The following is a 22,138-nucleotide window of genomic DNA, read 5'->3' on the forward strand; positions in this document are numbered from 1 at the left end:
CCACAGAAGCCTCTCCTGTTGTCATTGCACTCCTCAGCAGTAAAGTAAAACATTCAGACCTTTCCCAAAGGTATTTATCACATCCAGCATTTATTTTTTTATTCCCCAATTAAAAAGTTTCCTGTAAGTATAAACAGCCAGCACATTCAGAAACGTGTTTATCACATTACTCCGTGACACCGTGGAATGCAAACAGAAAACAAGCTTATTTAAAAAGAAAGGATCATAACATTCTGAAGAGGTAGGTGAAGAGTCTTGTACTTAGCTTTATAGCAAAGGGGCAAAGGAAAACAGTTACATCTGTGAAACAACTGGTTTCAATCGACTGTTTATCATCTGTGATTCACAACCTGTGTTTTCACATGATGACTGCAGCTTCACTTCATTAAACACTGCACCTTTCCCCTATCACACACATTAACATTTACTGATCCTAATTAGCAAAGTCCTAACCCTTCGATCTACCACTGAACTGGCAGAGCACCCTACTACTCCAGCTCTTGTGCAGATGACTGAATAAGAAACACTGCAGAGCCACGGGGAAAATAAACATGTCTTCCATAAATATTTTTTTGTAATTATTGACCTGGAATTCCATGTCATAAATATTAACTAGCAGCTGAGCAAGCTAGAGTAAGGAGCAAGGTAAGATAAGGACTTGACTTTTTGAAAACACTCCAGCAACTTCTCCTCAGATAATTTTCAATACTGAAAAAAAAATAATAAAAAAATATCTGTATGTTTCAATCAGTTATCTGGGCAGTCCACATCGCAAAATTAATTTCACTGATCTCAGTCGTGCTTAAAGGGAATGATGAAAACCTGTAACACGACTGCATCCTCTTCACTACTGCCCTTTTTCCTGTTAGTACAATACAGGGAACAAGATGTGATAAGAGACGCGATGTATTTCAACTTAAAATTTTGAAGCTAGGAAAGCTGCAAAATCTGTCTTTCAGAATACAAATATTTAAATATTCCTTAAATTTCAGAGTGCTACCCTGACTAAAACCGGGTATCCTTAAAAGTATAATTAAAGCACTTACTTCAAGCGTCTCTGACAACCAGTCGGTGAAACAAATCCTCTAGAGAATGACCTGCATCCACAAGGACTGAGTAAGAATTTTCACCGAAAGCTTTGTAAGACTTCTGCAGTTACAAGCAGCAGGCAAGCTATTATCCCTCTCCCCTCTGCTCCTCATAGGAGACTTTTCTGAGGGAGACTGGAATGACTTGAGAATTGAAGTCATCTCCAAAGACAACAGCGTTTGATATGAGATGCATTTATGCCATCTTTCTACATAATAAATACTGTATAAATCCATAGGATACACAGACACAAATTTGACACTGGAAGAAATACACTTTTCACCAAGAAACTTCTTTGTGACAGACTTAGTTTAGAAAGTGCCCGTTCAGAACGTAGTTCCATTATTTTCTGTGAACTACAGACATTTCAGTAGATGACATCAGTGAAGCTGACATATGACAGGGCACCAATGCCGCCCTCTCCTCCCTGTGACACACTCGAGGTCATTTCATAAAAGACTCTGTTGCCACCAACAAATAATCTTATCTGGAAGTCTGGCACAAATTAACTGTTGAAAGGTTTTAAGCTGTCATTGGAGCACTAAAGTGTGTGATGCAACAAACCTGCTGAAACATGCCAACAGACACAGGCTATAGACTAATTGTCTGCAATTCAGAATATAACTACCATTTCTCGGTACAAAGTTCCTCACAGTAAGAAGTACTATTCTTCACTTGTTCACTGAAAAGAGAGGAAAAAAATATGCTAAACTGCATTGTTATGAACAAAGTTACATATGATTCTAATGTGTTCTAAGCTTTTTAGAACAAAAAAAAAAGCCTCCATTTTAACATCCCAGAACCTCAAAGATTTCAATCTGCTTCACCACTGAACCCTTATACATCCCTCTCCCTTCCTTTCCAACAGAACGTGGCGTTGCCACACTATACAGAACATCCAGAGTCTGCTCACAGCAGTTTTTAATGACACTTTCTCCAAAATATCTTTGCCACTTCTAAACTTCCTGCTGTAGAAATCCAGCTCACAAAATGTCACATCCACACACAGCCACTGGCCCAAACATCTCTATTTCAGTTGCACACAGTAATAACAAAAGATACCTAATGGTTTATCACCACATATATATATAAATAAACTAATGAGACCTCCAAATCAAAGGTAAATTAGTAACTCATGAAATTATCTTTTCTTGACAGGGCTCAAACTATTCTAGCCACATGAGCTTCACTTTTAGAAGGAAGTGCCATTGAAAGGTGAATTCCCTACATATTGTATCTTATCACAAAGTGATTCAGGTCTTGAAATAACTTTTATTAAAGTATGACATTCCAACTTCTCATGTTTTTAAATATTATATTAAATTATTTTATAGATTTAGAAAGAGGTAAGTCTGACAACAAGTTACCCACTTGTGTTCAAGATAACTTTGGGACCTCCTTGCTTTCTGTAAACATCCACCTCACCGCTAAATGATAAGCTGCAAAAGGTCAGAGGGGCCTAATTCTTTAGCACATCTGTTTCTCAAGCTGCATATCTTTAGGGACTGAAGGACCCTTGTGCTGTATATTCATTCACAAAAACTTATACTAGAGAAATAAACCGTTAGGTAAGCACATACACATTTCCAAAATAAGTAGTACTGCTGCAGCATGGAACAGCAGAATCCCTCAGCCACCAGGAAGGACAACAATAAGAATCCCATGACCTATACAGAGAACCGGCTACTCTATGCTGCCCTATATGCACAGGAAGCAACAGACAGAGAGAACTGCAATCCTTCCACTAAGAATATGATTTTACTGAAAAGAATACTTTTTTTAAAATCAGTAAAAATTTGAAACGAGATGATCAGAATGCTTAGTATCCAGCTCAGGACCCAAACAGTCAGTAAAAATCAGGAAGGTTTACAGGTTTGCATGTTCATACACAGCACTCGGTGAAGGATCAGAAGTAGAAAGGCTGCAAGCGGCCAATTTACCGACTGGAACTTTACAATAACCTGGGTGAACACCAAAACTGAAGCAGCCCCAAAGAAACTGCTCACGTTTGTGTTCCGCTCTCAGAGCAAGATCCAAATCTGATGAAACAGATGCAAGGCAACTTGAAGTCAGCACTGTCTGCTGAAAGAGAACATCCTGCACATTTGTCTCTTTGAAACTGCGATACAGAAGCTACTATAAGAAAAGTACCTAGATCTTGAGATGAAAGTCTCTGAATTGCAGAATTAAACTCCCAGAGACAAGACATGGGCAATTTGCCCTCATCTGACATGAGCATGCTCTCAGAGTCTATACACGTATCATTAGAGACAGTAGATTAATTGTTAATTGGTAGTAAGTCTTGACCATGGAGCACTCTCGACTGCTATTTATCAGTGTCAGGTAGTAATCTGGTTGAACGCAACCTTTTTTTTTTTTTTAAATAAGAGAACTGTATAACACTAACTTTTAATAAATTTGAGAACTGGTATTTTTGGCATTAAGACAAAACCATGAGCACAATAAAAAAAAAAGTGAAGATTTAACATATTTGTTACGATATTATATTGCTCAACTCCTGAATGGATTTATTTGCATACACCTGTCCTTACAGGGAAATAGCAATGATTATCAAAAGATGTTACAAACTTTTACAACATATTAACCAGTGAATTATTTTTGCCCTGATAAACCTATAAGCACTAGTTATGTGTCCAAGAACACCTCTTATAAACACAAGTTTACTACCATTGTGGGGATAAAAAAAAAAAAAACCCACCCCAACCTTTAAATAATTTTTGTTGTTGTTAAGTGAAAGTAGTGCTGGTATCATGTGCCAAACTAAGAGCTTTCAAAATGGATGTTTCACTTACAAGGATGACACAGGTAGCATAATACTCCCCACACCTCTGCTAACAATTGATACTATGACTAGAATATCTATGCAACTCCCAAGCTCTCCTGAGCACGAACAGAATTCCTACTGGTGACAACCGATATCGATCCAGGAAGAACTGCAATGAACTCGTTTCCTTGATTTACTGAAGCAGAATCTAAATTCACAACTTGAGAAAGGTCTGGTATCTCGCTAGTCATTGAAACAGTTCAGCTTCTATTGTGGCTTAGGCTTATACCCTTTGGCCAACAGACTGAAGTTCACAGAACTGCAGTTCTGCATTCTGAAAAACAGACTATAAGACACCAAAGCTCAAGCTCACTCTAGCAAGGTAAATGAGTACTGCTTCTATTAGGTATGTGAACAAAATAAGGAACTCCACACTTGTGAAAGACTACATTATGCGAATGCTAATATCCAAAAAAATTAAGGCTTCTGTGACAACAAAGAAATGCACTTGACCATGTACAGCAAAACAGATTTATACAATAACAAGTAACTTATGGCCTTGTCTACCTGCAAATGAATTCCTTCAGCAGGTACACAGAATATATTGCTCAGTCATAAAAATATATATTATCTCTTTCCTTTAACATTTAGGTATATAAATATTTTACTGAAGAACATGCATCATTTAGATAAACAATTGCAAGAACATCCTCTGAAAACATAGGGTTCTTTGACATTTAGCAGTATGAAATGATTACATAAACATAGCTATTAAAGTCAAGACAAACCAATACAGCAGTAAGCAGTCCATCATGTGCTAGTCCAACGAAATTAAGCACCTTTTGCAACAGGTTATAGAATATATACACGCACAGAGAATGCATTGTAAATGGAGCAAAACCAGCATCGTTCCATCTGCACATTCTTCAGTCTTGTTTGGACTCCACACTTACTGTTCACTTTTCTGCTCTTGTTTTCCATTCAGCTCTTGGTCAACTCTGCTTAGCAAAGAAAGCAGTAAAATTAAAACCACGTTAAGAAGTAGTTTAGTTTGATAGCTCGTATATTAAACAAAAACTATTAACAGGAAAACACAAAGCTTTTACATTGAAAAAGTTTTAGTAAAGAAATATTAAGATTTTTATTGAATGCAGTCACAATGCTTTTTTAAAAAAAAAAAGAAAAAATCTTTTTTCCTACCTCCCCCTAGAAATTAATTAAAATTGTTAAGAAACCATTTAAATAACTATAGCATTTGAAAGGAAGCATTTGAAAAGTGCAAGTGCTTTGGCACAGAAGAAAAAAAGCAGGTTCTGTGCTTTTATTAATGAATGCAAGCAGGAATACAAGTTTACAGGTAACATGACAATACTGTCAAGCATTACTACTTTGATGAAGTCATACACTGCAGAACAAGCAGAGAATTACCTTTAATGTTACAGTAGTTTAGCTAAGAAGGTAACAGCACTAGTTGAATCAACAGAAGTTAAGCGGCTCCTTAACTCCAATACTTCTTCTAGTAAGTTCTAAGACTCTCGTAATTGCCCAAGAAAAATTCACCATCACGCTGCTAAAACTGTTGCTTTGTTTGATTGTGCGTTGGGTTGTTTGGTTTTTTTTCATAGTTTTTTTTTGTTTGTTTCATAGTTTTTTGTTTGTTTGTTTCATAGTTTTTTTTTGTTTGTTTTGTTTTTTTTTTTTATATCTGCCTTAGGCCTAGCAAACAAAATGTTGCTTTGCAGAAACCAGTGGATGGTTGATAGTCCTGCATGAGACATACTTTTCCTCTTTATAGTCAGAGTAAGCTACAGTCTTAATTGTATCTTCAGGAAAATAAGTTTTGCATGGAGGTAAATTACTTTTAAAACCAACAGTGGTTCCAAATTGAGAGGATGCTAAGGCCAAGTTTGTCTTCTAACAACCTAACTGTCTAACCTACCTGTCTAGTCTCTCAAATTATAACCAGTCAGTTTGTCAAAATGATAAAAACAGTAACAGCTCTTCTAGGCCATGAACCCCTAAGAAAAGGGAGGCAAGTTTTGGGGTTTTTTTTGCAGCAATAACAACTGAACCTAGTACATAAGCATCCAATAGGTCTGGAGCAGTGTTCTCTAGAAGCAGCAGTCCTAGTTGAATACCTATTCGCCTGCAGAGTGTGCAGCTGCAACTCACCCCTGTCCTCACTGCTCTATCTTAGGAAAGCACGTTTTGACATGACTTACGGGACTAATCACAGAAAGTGTAAGAAAATATGGTAAGCTAATGCAAACAAGCTATGCATAAACATACAGCTGACAATATAAATCCATAGAAGTATATCATATTTTAGGCTTTCAGTGACTCATACACATAGCAAAGAACTCCTACTGCCGTCCTCAACAAATTTAGTAACTACACTTCAACACATCTTCTTTCCCCCTATTATAATAACACCTGCAACTGCTTTCAACCTGATTAAATCTCAGTATCAAATAGTGCCTGTGATCTCTCCTCTATACATGAATTTCACTTAGGAACATACTACTTTTTGCAGAAGTCATGGTAGCATAAGTGAGAATACCAACAGGGACACTAAAAAGTGCTTGTTGTACAGGAGATTTTAAGAAGTTTTTGCATTACTGTTTGAATGTCTCAGTTTGCATCCTGAATACAATGGGCCTTGTGATAGAATTGGGCCAAATTATGCATGTTGGAGAAAAGAGAAAGAAGATTAAGCAGAACTGTTGTTCAGTATGTACTGAAAGGACTTCTTAAATTTGACAGGCTCAGTACTTCTGGTTACATACTGCAAGATTATCACTTAATAATTCCTAGAGAATGTTCAACATTTGTCAGTAGCTCTATCTGCTAGCTTTCAGAAAGAATTTAAATTCCTTTTTATTTTAGTATCTCAGTGTTCCTCTCTATGTCCATTACCCAGTTTAGACAATAAAGCTCCCTCAATAGTTATGCACACACAGGAAGGGTAATTAAAAAAAGCAGTTAGTAGCAAAACCTTTCAGTACATTTGTTAGTGATACGAGTGAAAAAATAACATATCTATTCAAAAAGTTTCAGCAGCTGCTGGAATAGCTTGAACTGTTAGCAGGAGACTGAAAATTAAAAAAAAAAAAAAAAAAAGAAAATCCAGTGTTTATTAGCAAGGAACATAGGCACTGCAAATACAAACAGCACTAAAAATACTAATTCAGATTGCATCTGTGCAAGTTAATAACTAAAAAGGTAGTGAATACCAAAAAGACAAAATACAAGATTCAATATTAGAATTTCTTCCAGAGTTGCATCTCTGCTGATGCATAGCTACAGCTTACACCTAAAACCAGCTCTTCCTTCAGGTATCACTTCTTGTTAGATACAGTGAAACTTGATTTAATCGATTCATACAGAAGCACTACTGTTGCCTCTTGAAGATTCAGTTGAGAATCCATGTATCCCCTTACAAGCGAGCATCTCATGGAGTAATAGAGACTATTCACAAATATCTGTTTGAACATCCAGGGCGAGTTCTTTTAGATGATACTGTATAGATGAACGGTACTTGCAGACAGTATAGTTACTTTCACGCATAAAAACTTGGTCACTAGTGCATGTTTATATTTACAAATGCTTATTCCTTTATGCAAGCCAATCAACTGGGAGTTAGTTGCAGTGCAAATTGTCTTATCTAGATGCAACCCTAATCAAAATATGAATATACCTTTTCTGTTTCTTTCTAAACTTTTCTTCTTCATACCTTGGTAAGGAAAAGTTTGATTTCAGTAAATATAATATATGACGGCCAAATTCAACAGAAGCTGCAAACTGGTATTAGTGTCAATACAGTTTGTAGAAACATACCAAGTTTTGAAGTGGATGCAATTAAGAAAAACTATATTATATGTCCAACATTCATAAGCATTAAACAAGAAGCTTTAAGATCTAGTTACTATGACATAATACATTAATTCAATACAACTTCTTGTACAGTACTAACATCTGTCACTAAAATTTGAAGTCTGTATTCATAACAGTTTGAAGCCAGATATAATCTTCCACAGAAGAATTAGCTCTGTAAGTCAACCAAGTTCAGCCTTTGCAGAACACTTAAAGGTTCATCAGTACAGAAGGGAGTCTTTGAAGACTCATGACAACAGTCTGAATATTCATAACACATCTTTCAAAAGCTCCAGTAAAAAACAAGTATTATAAAAATAGCACAAGGCTGCTTAAGCATTGTCATGTCTTTCCTCCCTGTCCCAAGAAAACCGTTTTCTCTATTTCATAAAAAGTAAAATTGTGCAACTGATAGCAGCTGAATGTTTACTGCAATAACCAGCTATTTGCAGGGGGGAGGGATCTGTGGATTTTCCAACATAGATCTGCCCTTCTGCCCACACAGTAAGGCTATGCCACCTTTCCGCATGGAGTTCCCAGCTTGTGATCCCATATTGTGATGCATATTGTATGTAACATTTTGTATGTTATACCCTCTAATAGGCTGACCAGTTTATCATCAGAATTGTTAGTATTTTCACCATTTTTTAAGACCCAAGTTTATGGTTTCTACTCTATTACTGCACCTACAAATTCTATGCACAAAAGTATCACCATCATATTTGAGAGCAGAGTTGTGCTGATGTTAAAGTGGATATTTCTATCTGGAGGGAAGGAATAAGAGAAAACCAAGGACAGTGATGCTGCCTTCACATCTCACCAAAGTACTTCTAAAACTATTATGAGTAGGGATTTAGCAATTTTCCACTGTAGTACTTTTAAATGACATCCCAACCCAAGTGACATTTCACCACTCAACTTGTTCCACATTTTAGCATGTACACTGAAGATACTATAAGTAACTTCAGTATCAACACGCCCAGAATTTTTCACTCACGAGCCAGTTTAGTTTACTAAGGGGTCGATCAACTGGAATGAAGCCTTTTCTCTAGAAGACTAGTTCACACACCACAACTTGGTAATTACGTTAAGGCACTATCTGACAAAATCCCTATACATTAACATTTTGACTATCCAAGCTACTGCAAACCAAGCTTTAGTTAGCAATGTTGTCAAACATGGATACCCTTCCTAGAGATAGCAATGATCTGAATTAAATTAAATTTTATTAAATGCAAATTACATTCAAACCAATCACTGAACACAATATATACTAGTTCTAAAACATGATCAGTGTAGAACATGTTTGAATAATAAAACGTACTGTTTTATGCATTCTGGGATGCCAACGTATTCCATGGGGATGAGTTCAGCTAGTTCTGCCAGGGTAAAGACATACCTAATTTTTTGGCTGAATTTTGAGCTGTGGAAGAACAAATGCAGGGTACAGTTACAACTTAAAATTTTTTTTCAGTAACTCAATATTAAAACAGTTTTTGAAGTTTAAAGTAAACAGGTTTTAGGATTATTTAAAAAAAAAAAAAAAGGAAAAAATAAATAGCCTCTGGAGTATTACCTAATAAAAGGTTTTGTGATGGCCAGAAGTGTTCTGATGAACCAAGAAGGATGAACTATAATTAATGATTTCAGATTTTTCCTTAACCTAAGGAATTCAAACAGTGGACATAATTACTAGAATAAAAAGGCAGCATGACAAGGGTTTTTTTAAAATGTATAAAAAGTATGTTTTCGCAAGCACAGCTGTCACATAAACCTAATATTCCGACATTTCATTATTAGAAATTACCATCTGCCAGAATTAAAAAAAACCCACACAATTCTACAGTCAAAAGTTAAGATGGAGTGTCAGTGTGACAACAATGACAAGGAAATAACATTACAAAAAGTAGAATTTGAATCTTTTCACACAACTAATGATGAAGTGGTTCATAAAGGACCCCGCTTATTACCTTATCATATTAATACATGAAGTTTTAAGGATAGTCTACACAGTAACAGTCAATATTCTAACACTACTATTTTCACTTAAAAAAAGCAACAAAAACCCCAGGCACGCCTAGAGCATTACTCCACTTTGTCTAGCTTAGGAAGACGTTTTCAATACACCAAGCAAATTGCTTAATTAAATCTTAACCAGTAGATACCAGACAACACATTAAACAGCAGTTTTTCCTAAATACGTATATCACTGAGCATGTGAATATTGTAAGAAAACAGTGCAGAGCTTCTTACCTTCTATCAATTTGCTGGTAACATTTCCTAAGCCAGCCTAAACTTGGCATTTTTCTCCGTGTTGTTGCACCATTCAGGTAAACTATCATATAGTTCTCTGCTACTAACAGCTCTAAAGTGCCAATTACATACCTGCAGAGACAAGCAAAGAAAACTTTCAAGTGAAGATCTGTGGATATTAAAGTAATTCCTAACAGTGCTCGAATATATCTAAAAATATAGACTTGGCAACAGTGTTGAGCAACATCTGATAATTTTTTTCCTTCCCCTGGAAGCAGATGTAGTTGCTTTTTTATTTGTTATCTTTCCCTCATCTGAAATATAAAAAGCTTCATAAAAAAAAAAAAGAGAAAAGCAATCGCCCTTATATTAAAACACTAAGTTTCACAATGTGAAATTAAAACAGTATTCAGAGGCAGATAATGACTTACTTAAATAGATTGTCCATTAGGTATCTGTAGTTAGGCTGGCTGCTTTCAGGCATAAAGCAAACAGCAAACACAACAATGGCATTTAACCCGTCACCATAATAACCTAAAAACAAAGGAAAAAGCAGTAGTAGTGACAAAGGTGACTATACATTGAATACATTTGCACAAAGTCAAGCACATTCAGTAAGCTTTTTCATTATTTACCTTAAAGAGTTTTACAAATATCTATTCTATAGGGATTCATAGTTACAGAAAATCTTAAGATTTCATTTTCAAGTTTGTCTACTTCTAAAGAAATAGCTGAAGTTGACGCAAATCAAATGTTGTACCCACAATCAACATTTAAGTGTAGAATCTAAGCATATTTAATAACATGTTATACAGTCTACTTTTCTTCCAACCTAAACTCCACAGACTGTTGGGAAAAGTCATTCAATTCATTTATGCTTTAGTAGATCTACAGTTAATGCTTTCAACACCCTTAAAACAAAAAAATTATACTGGTAGCACTGGCACTGTAGAACTGATAAGTACATCTTATTACGTATGTGTACATGTTTCAGTGAAGCTACTAAGATACATTTCGGAACTTTAATTTAACAGGGAAAAAATATTAAATCAACCATATGCCTTAATACTGCAACAATGAATCACCACAAGTCTTTACGCCACACCTCTTCCTGGCCCACCCCAACTCAGCTTAAAGAAGTAGTGTCTCAACAGTTCCCCTCAGCACATCACCAATTCTTACCACCATGACTGATCACTTTTTTATAGGGTTCAATTGCCTTCATGTCCACCCTATGGTCCTGTTCTCCAATCCTAAACATTCGCCAGCGTCGATCATTATCTTTCTCCTCTGCCACAGTGTATTCAGTAAGTGATCCTTTCCTAATTACATCAGTAGTTTTTGGTTTTGGAAGATCATCTGCCAAAGTTAAAACACGTTCAAGATCCATTATGAATACTATGTACAGTGATAATCAATTAAAACACAGGTTAACCACTTTGCTATTTAATCTATTTTAATATTCTTTAGCCAAACATATCAGCTGACTTAGTTCCTTTAGTCATTACAAAATAGGATCTCATGGATGTCATGTATTTTATCAAATTACTGTGTTGGCAGTTATCCACTGAATGTAACATTCTATGTTAAAGTACATCACAAATTTCCATTCATGTAGTAAGCCTATTTAATTACAGGCTTTTAAAGCACAGATCGTGATGATTCTCACCAAAATAGGCAAAGTGGTTAACTCCAATGATAATTACACAGGTTGCTTGATCACAGATTTACATAAAAGCATGATTTAAAACATTGACAGTACCTCGCAAGCAGGCATGCAGGCAAATCTATTAGAAATTAATCTAATTCATGTGTGTGCAATCAATACATATGAAATTTGTGCTGACAGCAATCTGTAAAACAATTTGCTCCAATTAAATTATGATTCTTGACTTTGTTGCATAGACCTTACCCAAAGCGAGAAAAACCTACTGCAAGTTAGTTGTCTGTTCCCAAGACAAAGCTGTTAATTGAAACTATCCTTCCAGGAAAATGAAGGCAGCAGCATTAAAGGAAGAAAAGACAGAAACCCTTTTCAGCCACTTTTAAAAACAAGGCACAAACACCCGGAACATTTCCTTCACATCATTGCAAAACTAACCCTAAATACCAATTCTTCTTCACTAAAATGATGAAAATCCTTTTACACAGGTAAACCCACAGTCTCTGTTATGAAAACTTTACCTGCAATATGTCTTTAGCTACTTTAAAAAAACCAAACCCTTACTCTAAAGTGTGCTTCTTTCTCCATTTATAAGCTATCATGGAATTAAGAACAGGTAGTGTTTCATACATAACAGTGAAAAGAGAGCTTCCTGTTTACTCAGGAATTATTTTATTTCCAGAATAAATTAAAAAAAAAAAAAAAAGGAGTTTACATGTTTACTTATTAGAGACATTCTTAAGTCATGAAGTTTACAGAAATTAGACTTCCAACTGTTTGACTGACACAACAACAACAGTTCTTGGCTTACATAAAAGGGGCTTTAAACTAATTAAACTGTAGGTTTAAAACTTAAGCTTTAACTCCTACACAGATCTTTTTACCTCAAAATTTCTTAGAATCTCCAGGTTTTGCCTATAAGAGTAAGATGAAATGTCCATTCATTACTTAAAATTAAGACCATTGCTAGTGTGGCTACAGCTAAGTTAACTTCCTATCAAGTCATTTCAGAACTCCCTGACACAACATACTGGCCCTTCCACCACTTCCAGTCAACCCGGAAAGCACGCAAACTGTAAGGCTACTGACCATTTGCCATTCTCACCACAGTGAGATATGAGATCAGGTGTTACTCAATATTTAAAAAAATATCATTCAGTGCTCTTTAAATACAAAGGCTTGCAATTCATCGATTTCTGACTAGCTAATTTATAATCTATATCCCTTTATATGGTTCACCTCCATTTAAAGCTAACAATAGATGTAACATACCTTTGATATTTTTTCCCCAGGTTGGTTCTTAAAAACGTACTGCAATGGAGAGGATTTTCCAGAGGATTCTGAGTCTTACAGACGTTTAATGACATTCACCTAAGTTTATTTGGACTTACAGCTATTATGCTCTCTGCTTACTAATCAGTCGAGCTGATTTGCGCCTATTCATTGTGCCTATTTCTAATCTAATCAATCCTTTTGTATTTTCCCTCTTGTAGTATTGAGTCATAGTTATTTCCCACCTGAAAAACTATCAACCTGCACATAAGAAAATAGAAATATTTTAAGGCACCAGAAAAAAGTAACTATATACTTACCTTCCCATTCAAACTCATTGCTATTTTCTGAAGGAGTGTCTAAATTGTCCAAATCGATCTCTCCACTCTCATCCAAGTCATCAGACAAAACAGACTCCCCACTGCGATCCAAAGTTAAGCTAATATCTGGAGCCATTAGTTTCTTCCTCACTTTGGTTCCATTAACCTCTGTATTTAAAAAAGCAAATTATTTCTTTTCAAAGCTAGAGCAAGTTTAGACAAGCATATTAACAAGACAGAAGAGCTCAGTGCTTCCTCAGAACATATTGTAAGTTAATGACCATAATTCAATCGATGTATCTGGAATAAGAATTAAACACAGGGTGAAAAGATCAGCACTCGGAGGTCAAAGTTCTCAAGTCCTTAAGACTGTAAGTTCACCTGACTGCATACACACTATGACAACAGTGGCAGACCACCATAATCCCTACAGAAGAAAAACCTGAAGCACTGCCACCACCTAACCAACTATAATCCATGCTAGCTATATCAATTTGTACCACCAGTTCTTCTAGATATTGTACTAAATAAATCTTGCAAGTAATCCAATAGATTCATGTCCCTACCCCTTGTTAGGTATTGGTAACATCATAACCATCTTTGATGAAATAAAAATTAATATACAAGCTGAAAAAAAAAAAAACAACTGACAGAGAAGGACAGAAAAGTAAGGCCAGAAAATTGAAGAAACTATTAGCTGAATACACAGCACACTTTGAGACACAATGCAAATACTTGTGTGACTTAGCAGCTGAAAGCAGCAAATAAAATGGCTGATCCAGCACTAGAGATGCCACAATGACAGCAGACACAGAAGTTCCAAAAAATTTAAAAATGTAGAAAGACCCCATTATTACTTCCCCTCTGACCATTCAGACAGGCAACAATCTTAAATGGCCGCAAAGGTCTGAAATTTGGAGTGAAACTAAGGTGGGCCCTAACTGATGCACAGAAGCCAAATAATGAACCAGGATTTTAAGACAAGTCAGGAAGCGAGTGCAATAATTAATTTATTATTACTAATTTATTATTTTAGTATTACCCAGATAGCTCTGTTCACAGGGAGAATGAACTGTCTCACATTTTATTCCAAAACCCTTTTCTTTCTAAACAAGATGTTTACAATACCCTTCACATACAAAAATGTCATTTAGAATTCTGTTTCCTCAAACAAAGCAACACCCCACATTAAAAAAAGCCACCAAAAACCACGCTAAAACAAAACAGAGCTTTAAAATAGCCATCTAAGTAGGAAGCAGTCAGCTTGACTGGAGTGGAATGTTCTTACCAGCTTCAGTTTCTGTTCCAGCTGCAGCCAATATATCTGACTCAACAGGATCATCCTCTGGCAGGGGCCTGGCGCACAAAGTGGAAACGATTGTTACAAACCTTTTTTTTTTCATTTTTAAAATAGCCGGCTAAATACCAAATATTTAGACCTATGCACTGCTAAAAAAAAAAAAAACAAAAAAAACCCCACAACGTGGGATAGTACTGAACTAAATCTACTTATAGCCTAAGTTCAAGCTTTCAGTAAACAAAGCACCAAAGTAGCAGAAAATTCCTTTACAGCATGTGTCATCCTTAAGAAAACCTGTTGTATTCTTGCTTGAGAAAATTTGAGACATTAAATACATTACAGAAGTAGTTTAGTCATGTTATTATATAATGCCTCTAAAGTCAGCTGTTTTAGTTTCTTTGTAGGCCCAAGCATCACTAGCAGTCTTAACTATTAAAAACTGCTCAGAAATGTTGCTTAATGAAATATTTGGGCCTTCGGACACTGGTAATAATATACCAACAACGTAGTTGCAAAAGATTACCAGAAATTTTCACTTTATTAACCCTAGAAACTTCAGCAGTGGCATTCCTGTATTACTTAACTTACGGATGAACACAGAGTGATCTCTTTACAGACCATAAAGAAATGTGCCACAAAATCTGTTCAAGGCTACTATCTTAATAGAAGTCACTTCAAGATTATTATTGAGTGATAGCTCACCAGGAAGATAAAGAGGTAGCTTATTCTGGGTGTTATGCATTTGATTTGAATTCCTTTAAAAAAAAAAAAAATAAAAACCTTGGAAAATCTTCATCTTGCCATTCTTCCTTAAACTCAACACCTTCCATTCTCCAGCCAACTTGAACTACTTATGTAGACTCCTGATCAGCCAGAACCTCTTGTCTTCAGGACAGCGGGCTAAAGAAGAGCTGCAGGAACATAGCAGAAGATGTTAGTCCAATACTACTGTAATTCCCATACTTGCAACACATCCTTCACTTATCACCAAGCTGAGGTGATAAGCACAGAAAAGAAATTAAAAAAAAAAAAAAAAAACAGGGAAAAAATTATGAGTTGTTTCCTTTTTTTTCTTCTTTTCATACAAAACTGCTTGTGGAATGGTTTATCATACAATAATTTAGGTTGGAAGGGATCTCATATAGTCCAATACCCTGCTTAAGCAGGATCAACCTTCCAGTTAAAATCAAGGCCCTGAGCAACCTGATCTATCATTTAGGATTACAATCTAAAAGTTCACTCCAAACTGTAAGAAACCTGACAGCTCTCTAGATTCTACAGGAGATATCGAGGAAGTGCATATTTTGAGAACCCCCCTGGATGATCAGATCTAAAATACAACCCAGTTCTTAAAAAACCAAACACTTTGAAGATGACTATTTCAGAAAGTGTTTTCAGAGAACTCACCCTGTGATGTACAAGTCACACCGTGTTTTTTCAGGCTCACCCATCACCAGCAACAAGGAATCCTCAGTAACGGAACATAATACACCATTCTGCCAACATACAAGTCCAAGCCAGTTGAAGCTCTTGGCTGCGTTGATTCTAAAGAGTGGCAGGAAAACAGGTAAACTTATCAATGAAGAAGTTAAGAAAATCAACACTGAGACAGGAAACTGAATGATATTTTTTTCAATGCAAAGAAGCAATGAATACAGAACACCTGTGAATGCAATCATACTGTTAATCAAGCCAGAAAAACAATTTATTTTTTATGTGGCTAAAAAGAAACAAGTTACTCTTACTGTTCTGTAGGATCACCTTTCATGACAAATGTCAGTTTCTCTTCTGCTGACCTGATTACAACCACAGACTGATTTTAAAGTGTTCTGCAATACTTAAAGCTACACTACACAAGATGATTAATCTGAAAAATTTAAGAGACTGATTTCTTTTGTAAAACTGCAGTACCAGAGACAAATTAAACACTAAATTTAAACTTATTTTACTGACATCTCCCTGCTTCCCTCGCCCAGGAAACAGAAATAAAATTTCTAGAAGGTAGCAACCTGCTTCCTCTCGAGAGAGTCAGATTCCTTGTTTGAATCACTCAGCCCCTGCACCGCTCAGCTGCTGGCAGTATGTGCCTGTGCATAAAATCTGTGCAAAAAAAGAAGTTGCCCCCAGGAATTGTCCTCCCAGCTCTCCCCTCTTTCTATTTGTCCTTTTTGACTAATATGCTGTTTAGGGTAGTTATTTGCTGCTTGAATCATATGACTTTCCTCATGAAACACGTCTCATTAAGATGTTGATATTTTCAGCGTACAGTTTCTCCTGGGTACTAACCAGCCGACTACTTGCAACAAGGAATTTTAAATCTTTGCTTGGAGATAAGATCATATTGTGATCAATAGTAACAGCGAATACGGGCAGAGTTCTTCATGCATCTGTTTCAGAACACTGAGATGAAGCACAAGAAGTTTCACAAGGTATCCTACACACAGTCAAGAGAAGTAGTATGGAACAGGCCATCCGATGCAAATGCACAGTTCACTGTAAACAGACACTAAACCTAAAAGAAAATCTAAACCCATGACGTAAAAAAAAACTACCCAAAAAACATAGCACCACCACAAACCAACCCTATCACTGCGCTAGTGGCTATAAGATGCTACTCGTCAGCTCACCTGCACTGCGTTCACAAGACAGTTCAAAGTAGGGGTTTGCTCCAAGACTTGAACGGTATTCTCATTACGCTTTTGAAGAATACCAAACACCAAGTAACATCTATTAATTTCAGATCTAGAGCAGCAATTCTGACCTACATGTATTTCGTTGTATTGAGATAAACCCGATACACTAAGACAGGCACAGTTTAAAAGTTACTCATGCTGTAATCAAAGTTTAAGATGCTTTTACAAAACTCTTCTCACATTACTTACAGAATTCTTATCAGCAACTTACTAAGGTAGATTTGAAAGCAGTCATTCACTATAAATACCACATAGTATAACTGCAAACAACTTACAAGGCAAGTTCCACGTTAAACATCAGATAAGCTTGAATTTAGGTTTTCAGCGTCCTACTTAACATGCAGACTAAGTAGTTGTTTTGGAGGTTTTGACTCAAAGTCTCACATACAAAAGCACTATCATTTGTCAACTAGAAGAATGGGAAATTAAGGAGGAAGGATAATCTCAGGAGAGTTAGAAATAGTGCTGACTTTAAAGTTAACTACTAAATAATCTTACATCAGTAATATAAATGCTTACAAAGCAAGGGGGGGGAAATCTATTTCTGCTTATACGAACTAAAGCAGAGCTTAGAATAGTCTTCCTACAGCTGCTGTAGTAGTGCTGACATCTTCTGTTCTTACTATGCCAAAGTCTCTTTAATTCAGCTGTAAATCAAAGACCTAAAAGCTTAACTTGAAAAATGTGATATATTGTAATAATGCAAGTATTTATTAGTCACGTAGAACAAACAGAAGAAAAGCAATTAATTTCTACCTGACCCTAGCACTCTTCAAGGCCAGCTCCAAAAGTCATGGTTTCTGAGAACAGCAAGCTTAATCATTTTTAGTCCCCATTGCTCATTACCTTCTGTTTTACTCAAAGAAATGGAATTGGGAGATCGGAAGCTATCTAATGGTCAGAAACTTCAACACATCAAAAAAACCACCCAGATGCAAGATTGCCATGTGGTTCTGCTCTCTTACTAGAACCACTGGACTTTGGTGCTCAACGCCTTTTATACTTTTAAGTATCTCAACAGGCAAGTCGTGATACCTTTTTAATTTTTGCAATATCACAAGGGAACATGTCGCTAATACCCCCTGCTCTTCCACTACAGCTAATGAACGGATTTCCATTTCCATAACATCAGGTTAAACCTACCTAAGTTCGCACCTGAAGAGTATTACTTTTCCCGGAAAAAAAAGACTATCCATTTTCCTGGAAAAAGAGATAATTTACAGAGTCTTCTCATTAATACCGACCTGGCTTAGTTGGTAGATGCTGGAATATTAAATACCACGGAATTCAGAAGCCTATTATAAACTGCCATTTTTTAAAATCTAGTTTACACCTAAACAGAGACTCTAATCTGTCCCAGATACTTCAAAAAGAAAAAAAGACATCAGAATGCATGAGATCATTTTATTCATGAAGATAAAGACCCCTTGCAAACATTACTTTTTACGTTTTCAACCTCGGGTTCTTAGAAGAATACACAAATAAGAGTTGCACATTTATATGGTCGTATCTGCCCATCCAACACAAAGACCTATTTTCAGCCCTTGATCAGCAACTCAGCACTCGAAATAGAGAAAATACAGTTTATTTTGCAAGACAATTGCAATGATGAGCACACTATTGAACTATAGACTGATTGGCAAAGAATAGCAAGCTGTTCCAGTCTTAGCTGAAATAACTTCAAAAGAAGTTACTCTACTTTTTTCTAGTTTTCGTCTTCACCATTTCAACAGAAACATTAACTGCACATTAGTTAAGTGAATTCCAAGTTCCAAGAATTAAAGAGGTGCCTTTAAGAGTATTTTTCACGTTTGATTTTACAGCAAGCCAAAAGTAAGGACCAGATATATTTTCTGGTACACACATCCACTTGGTGCAGCTTACTATCATTTCTAAATGTTTTCATAACCTCATTGGCTTTTAGAATGTGGCCACACTAGCCATAACCCCAGAAAACACTTCCCAAATCTGAAGACAGACATCGAAATTTTATCACTTGCAAGTCTGCATAATGATGTGATGCAAAGACTTTAATTAATAACAAGTCAATTCTACATCTCCTTTTACTCTCTTCTTTCAGCATCCAAGTACAGAGAAATCAGTCAGCTAAAAGAAAAGACTTTTGAAGGCACTCTTGCTTTCATCTCTGAGCATACTGCTTTAAACTCCACATTCAGAGCAACGGAAGAATCTGCATTTCTGAATCACAGATTCATTTAAAGGTAAATACTAACTCGTCAGACAACAGTCAAAAAGAATTTATAACTTGTCTAAATACAATCAATACTCCTTCGAAAGATAGCTCTATACTGTACGTTTGCTAAATCTACAAAGGAAAAAGATATTCCACGGACACACCCCACTCATCATTGAGCCACACGAGAGAAAAGGGGGGAAAAAAGCGTGCCTAACTGCAGACAAATCTCAGCCTCGTTGGTGAAAACAAGGATGAGGTTTACGCCACTCTGGTGCGACTACCCTACCGCGGCAGGGGAAAAATTTGTAACATCTACGCGCTCCAAACTCTTCCCTCCGCCGGTCTCGCTCAGCACCGCCTCTGGTCGGCGCTGGGAGCGGCGGAGGAAGCGCCGGGCCGAAGCTCCGAGCGGGGCGGCTCAGGCTGTTCCCCGCTCGCCGTCCCACTGCGCCCGCCGGGCCAGTCACCGGCGCGGCCTCGCAGCGGCTCTCAGGCCCGAGGCGCAGGCGAATGCGGCCTCCGTGGGCTCCTGACTGGGCCCACGCCGCCACTTGCGCACCGGCGGCCGACGGGCCGCGGCCCCACCCTGCGCCCGCGCAACCCGACCGCGGCCACAGCTGCCGGCTGGCCGCTACCGCTCCCTGCGCGGCCGTACCTGGCGGGAGACGGACGGAGCGGGGGGAGGGAACGGGACAGGCCGCGGCCTGGCCCGCGCCGCCGCCGCGGAAACGGCCCGCTCCGCTGCGCGCCCTGGCTCACCCGGAAGCGCATACGCCGCCAGACTCACGTGACAGCCCCCCTCCACGGGGGGGGGCAGTTGGCATGCTCACGCACATGTGCAGAACGACGGGGCCGCCAGCCCTCGCCCCGGGCAGTTGGCGCGTGCGCACTCCCTCCTCCCAGGCGCGCGGGGCGGGGCTCGCGCCGCTCTGAGGGGAGGCGGCGGCGTCGGTGGCTGTCGCGCTCGTCGTCCTCTCGTCCCCCGGTCGAGGAGCGTGGCCTCGATGAGTGCCGCGGCCCGGGCAGCCCTCGGGTAGAGGTAGCGACCGGCGCCACTGGTGTCCCTGGGCACCGACGGCTCCCTCCCCCGCCGGGACGGCCGCTTCGCACAAAAATGTTAGAGGGCCGAGTCCTGGGCGGCGGTGAACGCGACACTGAGTGGAAAATACAGAGTCACTGAGTTCTGCGTGCTAGACCAGTGTGCTGTGATTCTTCAGGTGCTCAGGGAAGTAGGAGATCAATGTCAGAAACAGGAGCGGAACCTTCTCCATGATGAAAAAGAGAACAGGTATCGGTATTAAATACCGGCGAGGCAGGGGTAGCAGAGTTATTGAGCTAAAACCCTTGCATCTGCACATCGTTTGAAATTGCAACTTCAGCTGTATGAATATGGCATCCAAAATACAGTCCTTCTTCATGACATAATGCCGTGATACTACATATGCACAACAGAAGCAAAGGAAGTTAGATAAATTTCATTTTCCTCTTTTTCACATACTTAAGACTGGTAATGGTAGCCAATGTTACTAGGAGGAGGAGATCAAGATGGAAGGAAAGTTTTTGCTAAGGTTTAGAACTTGCCACTAACACATGGTTATAACATACAGCTGCTAACTTGATCACAGCTAATCACTCACAGCTGATCTTTTGCCCAAAGGTAAACGATGCAACAATAGCAACAAAATTTGTTTTATTACAGGATACTGAAGGAACTTGGAATAAACGTGACAGATGTGGAGAAGTGATATAAGGGGGCACAAAATGAATGCAGGAAAACATGAGAAAGAAAAATACCCCTAGAGAAGAACAGAAAGCACAGGCACCCCCAAACAGCAAAGATAGAATCTACAAATAACAGGAAAAGAAGCGATTAGTAAGGTAAATTAATTACAGCATTAAAATGTATTTATAAAGAATTAGCAGCATGCACAGCAAACAGCCTGAGGCCTTTAGGCATTATTGTAACATAAGTTTATCAGATAATAGTTATAAAGCAAGAGCTAGATTAAGTATATAGAAAGGGTGTGTAACTGCTGGTAGGGGAAATACAGTAAAACAGCAGAAGCAGTGAAGGGGAAGAAAATACTGTATCCTGCCACCGTTGTTATGTCACCATTTTTTGCCTGTGGAAGTAAGAATGCCACAGAAGATGACCAAATAATCCATGCTTAAGGACATTATATTTTTCCATCTGCTCCCAGCAGCACACCAAACTTACTGTTAACTAGTGTACTTAGTTTGGAACTTCCTATGCCTGTAGTACCCGAGTTTTTAATAGTGAAGATCTGATTATGTGACTTTTGTGATCAGTTGGTAAGGTACTTGCCTGGGTATTGAAGACTGAATGGTAAGAGATCTCAGCCTGCTGATTCTCAGAGTATCTCTGAACAGTTGGAATTAGTCCAGAAGGAGCTGGATCTAACTGAGCTCTAAAGATCTAGTGATTCCTAGAGGGGGACATTGCATTACAGGAAAGAGAAGTTCCCCTATGGGCTGCTCAGTTAACAGGGATCAAAACTTACCGATTAGTTTTATGCCTAAACACCCCTAATTTTGTCAGCAAACTTAAGTTCACAAAGTATCACAGTACAGATTTTGAAACAGGACTGTTCTGGTTTAGAAAAAGTAGAAAATGAGATTAAATTATGCTGTAGGTAATAATTTTATTACCCAATAGATAATCTTCCTTATCT

General features: G+C 37.8%; 1 protein-coding gene across 7 annotated transcripts; it reads right to left on the reverse strand.

The window, feature by feature from the left end:
* Window positions 1-918: 918 nt before the first annotated feature.
* BNIP2 (BCL2 interacting protein 2) lies at window positions 919-20,230 on the reverse strand. 7 transcript variants are annotated; one of them, XM_074156649.1, is made up of 12 exons: window positions 20,101-20,212; window positions 15,963-16,100; window positions 15,336-15,466; window positions 14,544-14,611; window positions 13,256-13,423; window positions 11,183-11,359; window positions 10,432-10,534; window positions 10,001-10,132; window positions 9,324-9,410; window positions 9,072-9,170; window positions 7,572-7,607; window positions 919-4,872 (listed from the first exon to the last, which is right to left on the reverse strand). In XM_074156649.1, exons 3-12 carry the CDS (start codon window positions 15,383-15,385, stop codon window positions 4,824-4,826), a joined length of 969 nt encoding a protein of 322 aa, XP_074012750.1. In that variant the 5' UTR covers window positions 15,386-15,466; window positions 15,963-16,100; window positions 20,101-20,212; the 3' UTR covers window positions 919-4,823. The 7 variants fall into 7 exon arrangements, with proteins under 7 accessions (XP_074012750.1, XP_074012752.1, XP_074012751.1 ...); XM_074156651.1 differs by having other exon boundaries at window positions 15,258-15,466; window positions 20,101-20,206; XM_074156650.1 differs by lacking the exon at window positions 7,572-7,607 and having other exon boundaries at window positions 20,101-20,230.
* Between the last annotated feature and the right edge of the window lie 1,908 nt (window positions 20,231-22,138).

Source organism: Numenius arquata, chromosome 11 (assembly GCF_964106895.1).
Source record: "Numenius arquata chromosome 11, bNumArq3.hap1.1, whole genome shotgun sequence".
NCBI classification, from domain to species: Eukaryota; Metazoa; Chordata; class Aves; order Charadriiformes; family Scolopacidae; genus Numenius; species Numenius arquata.

Bases quoted from the DNA above. Each gene is read 5' to 3' on its own strand.
- BNIP2 (XM_074156648.1), bottom strand. From the start codon at position 15,385: ATGGAAGGTGTTGAGTTTAAGGAAGAATGGCAAGATGAAGATTTTCCA. The intron at 13,432-14,545 runs TGGTAAGAACAT...ATTTGCTTTTTT, and splicing joins GCTGGAACAGAAACTGAAGC to AAATACAGAGGTTAATGGAA. The intron at 7,608-9,071 runs GTACGTTTTATT...TTCCTTACCAAG, and splicing joins ATCCCAGAATGCATAAAACA to GTATGAAGAAGAAAAGTTTA.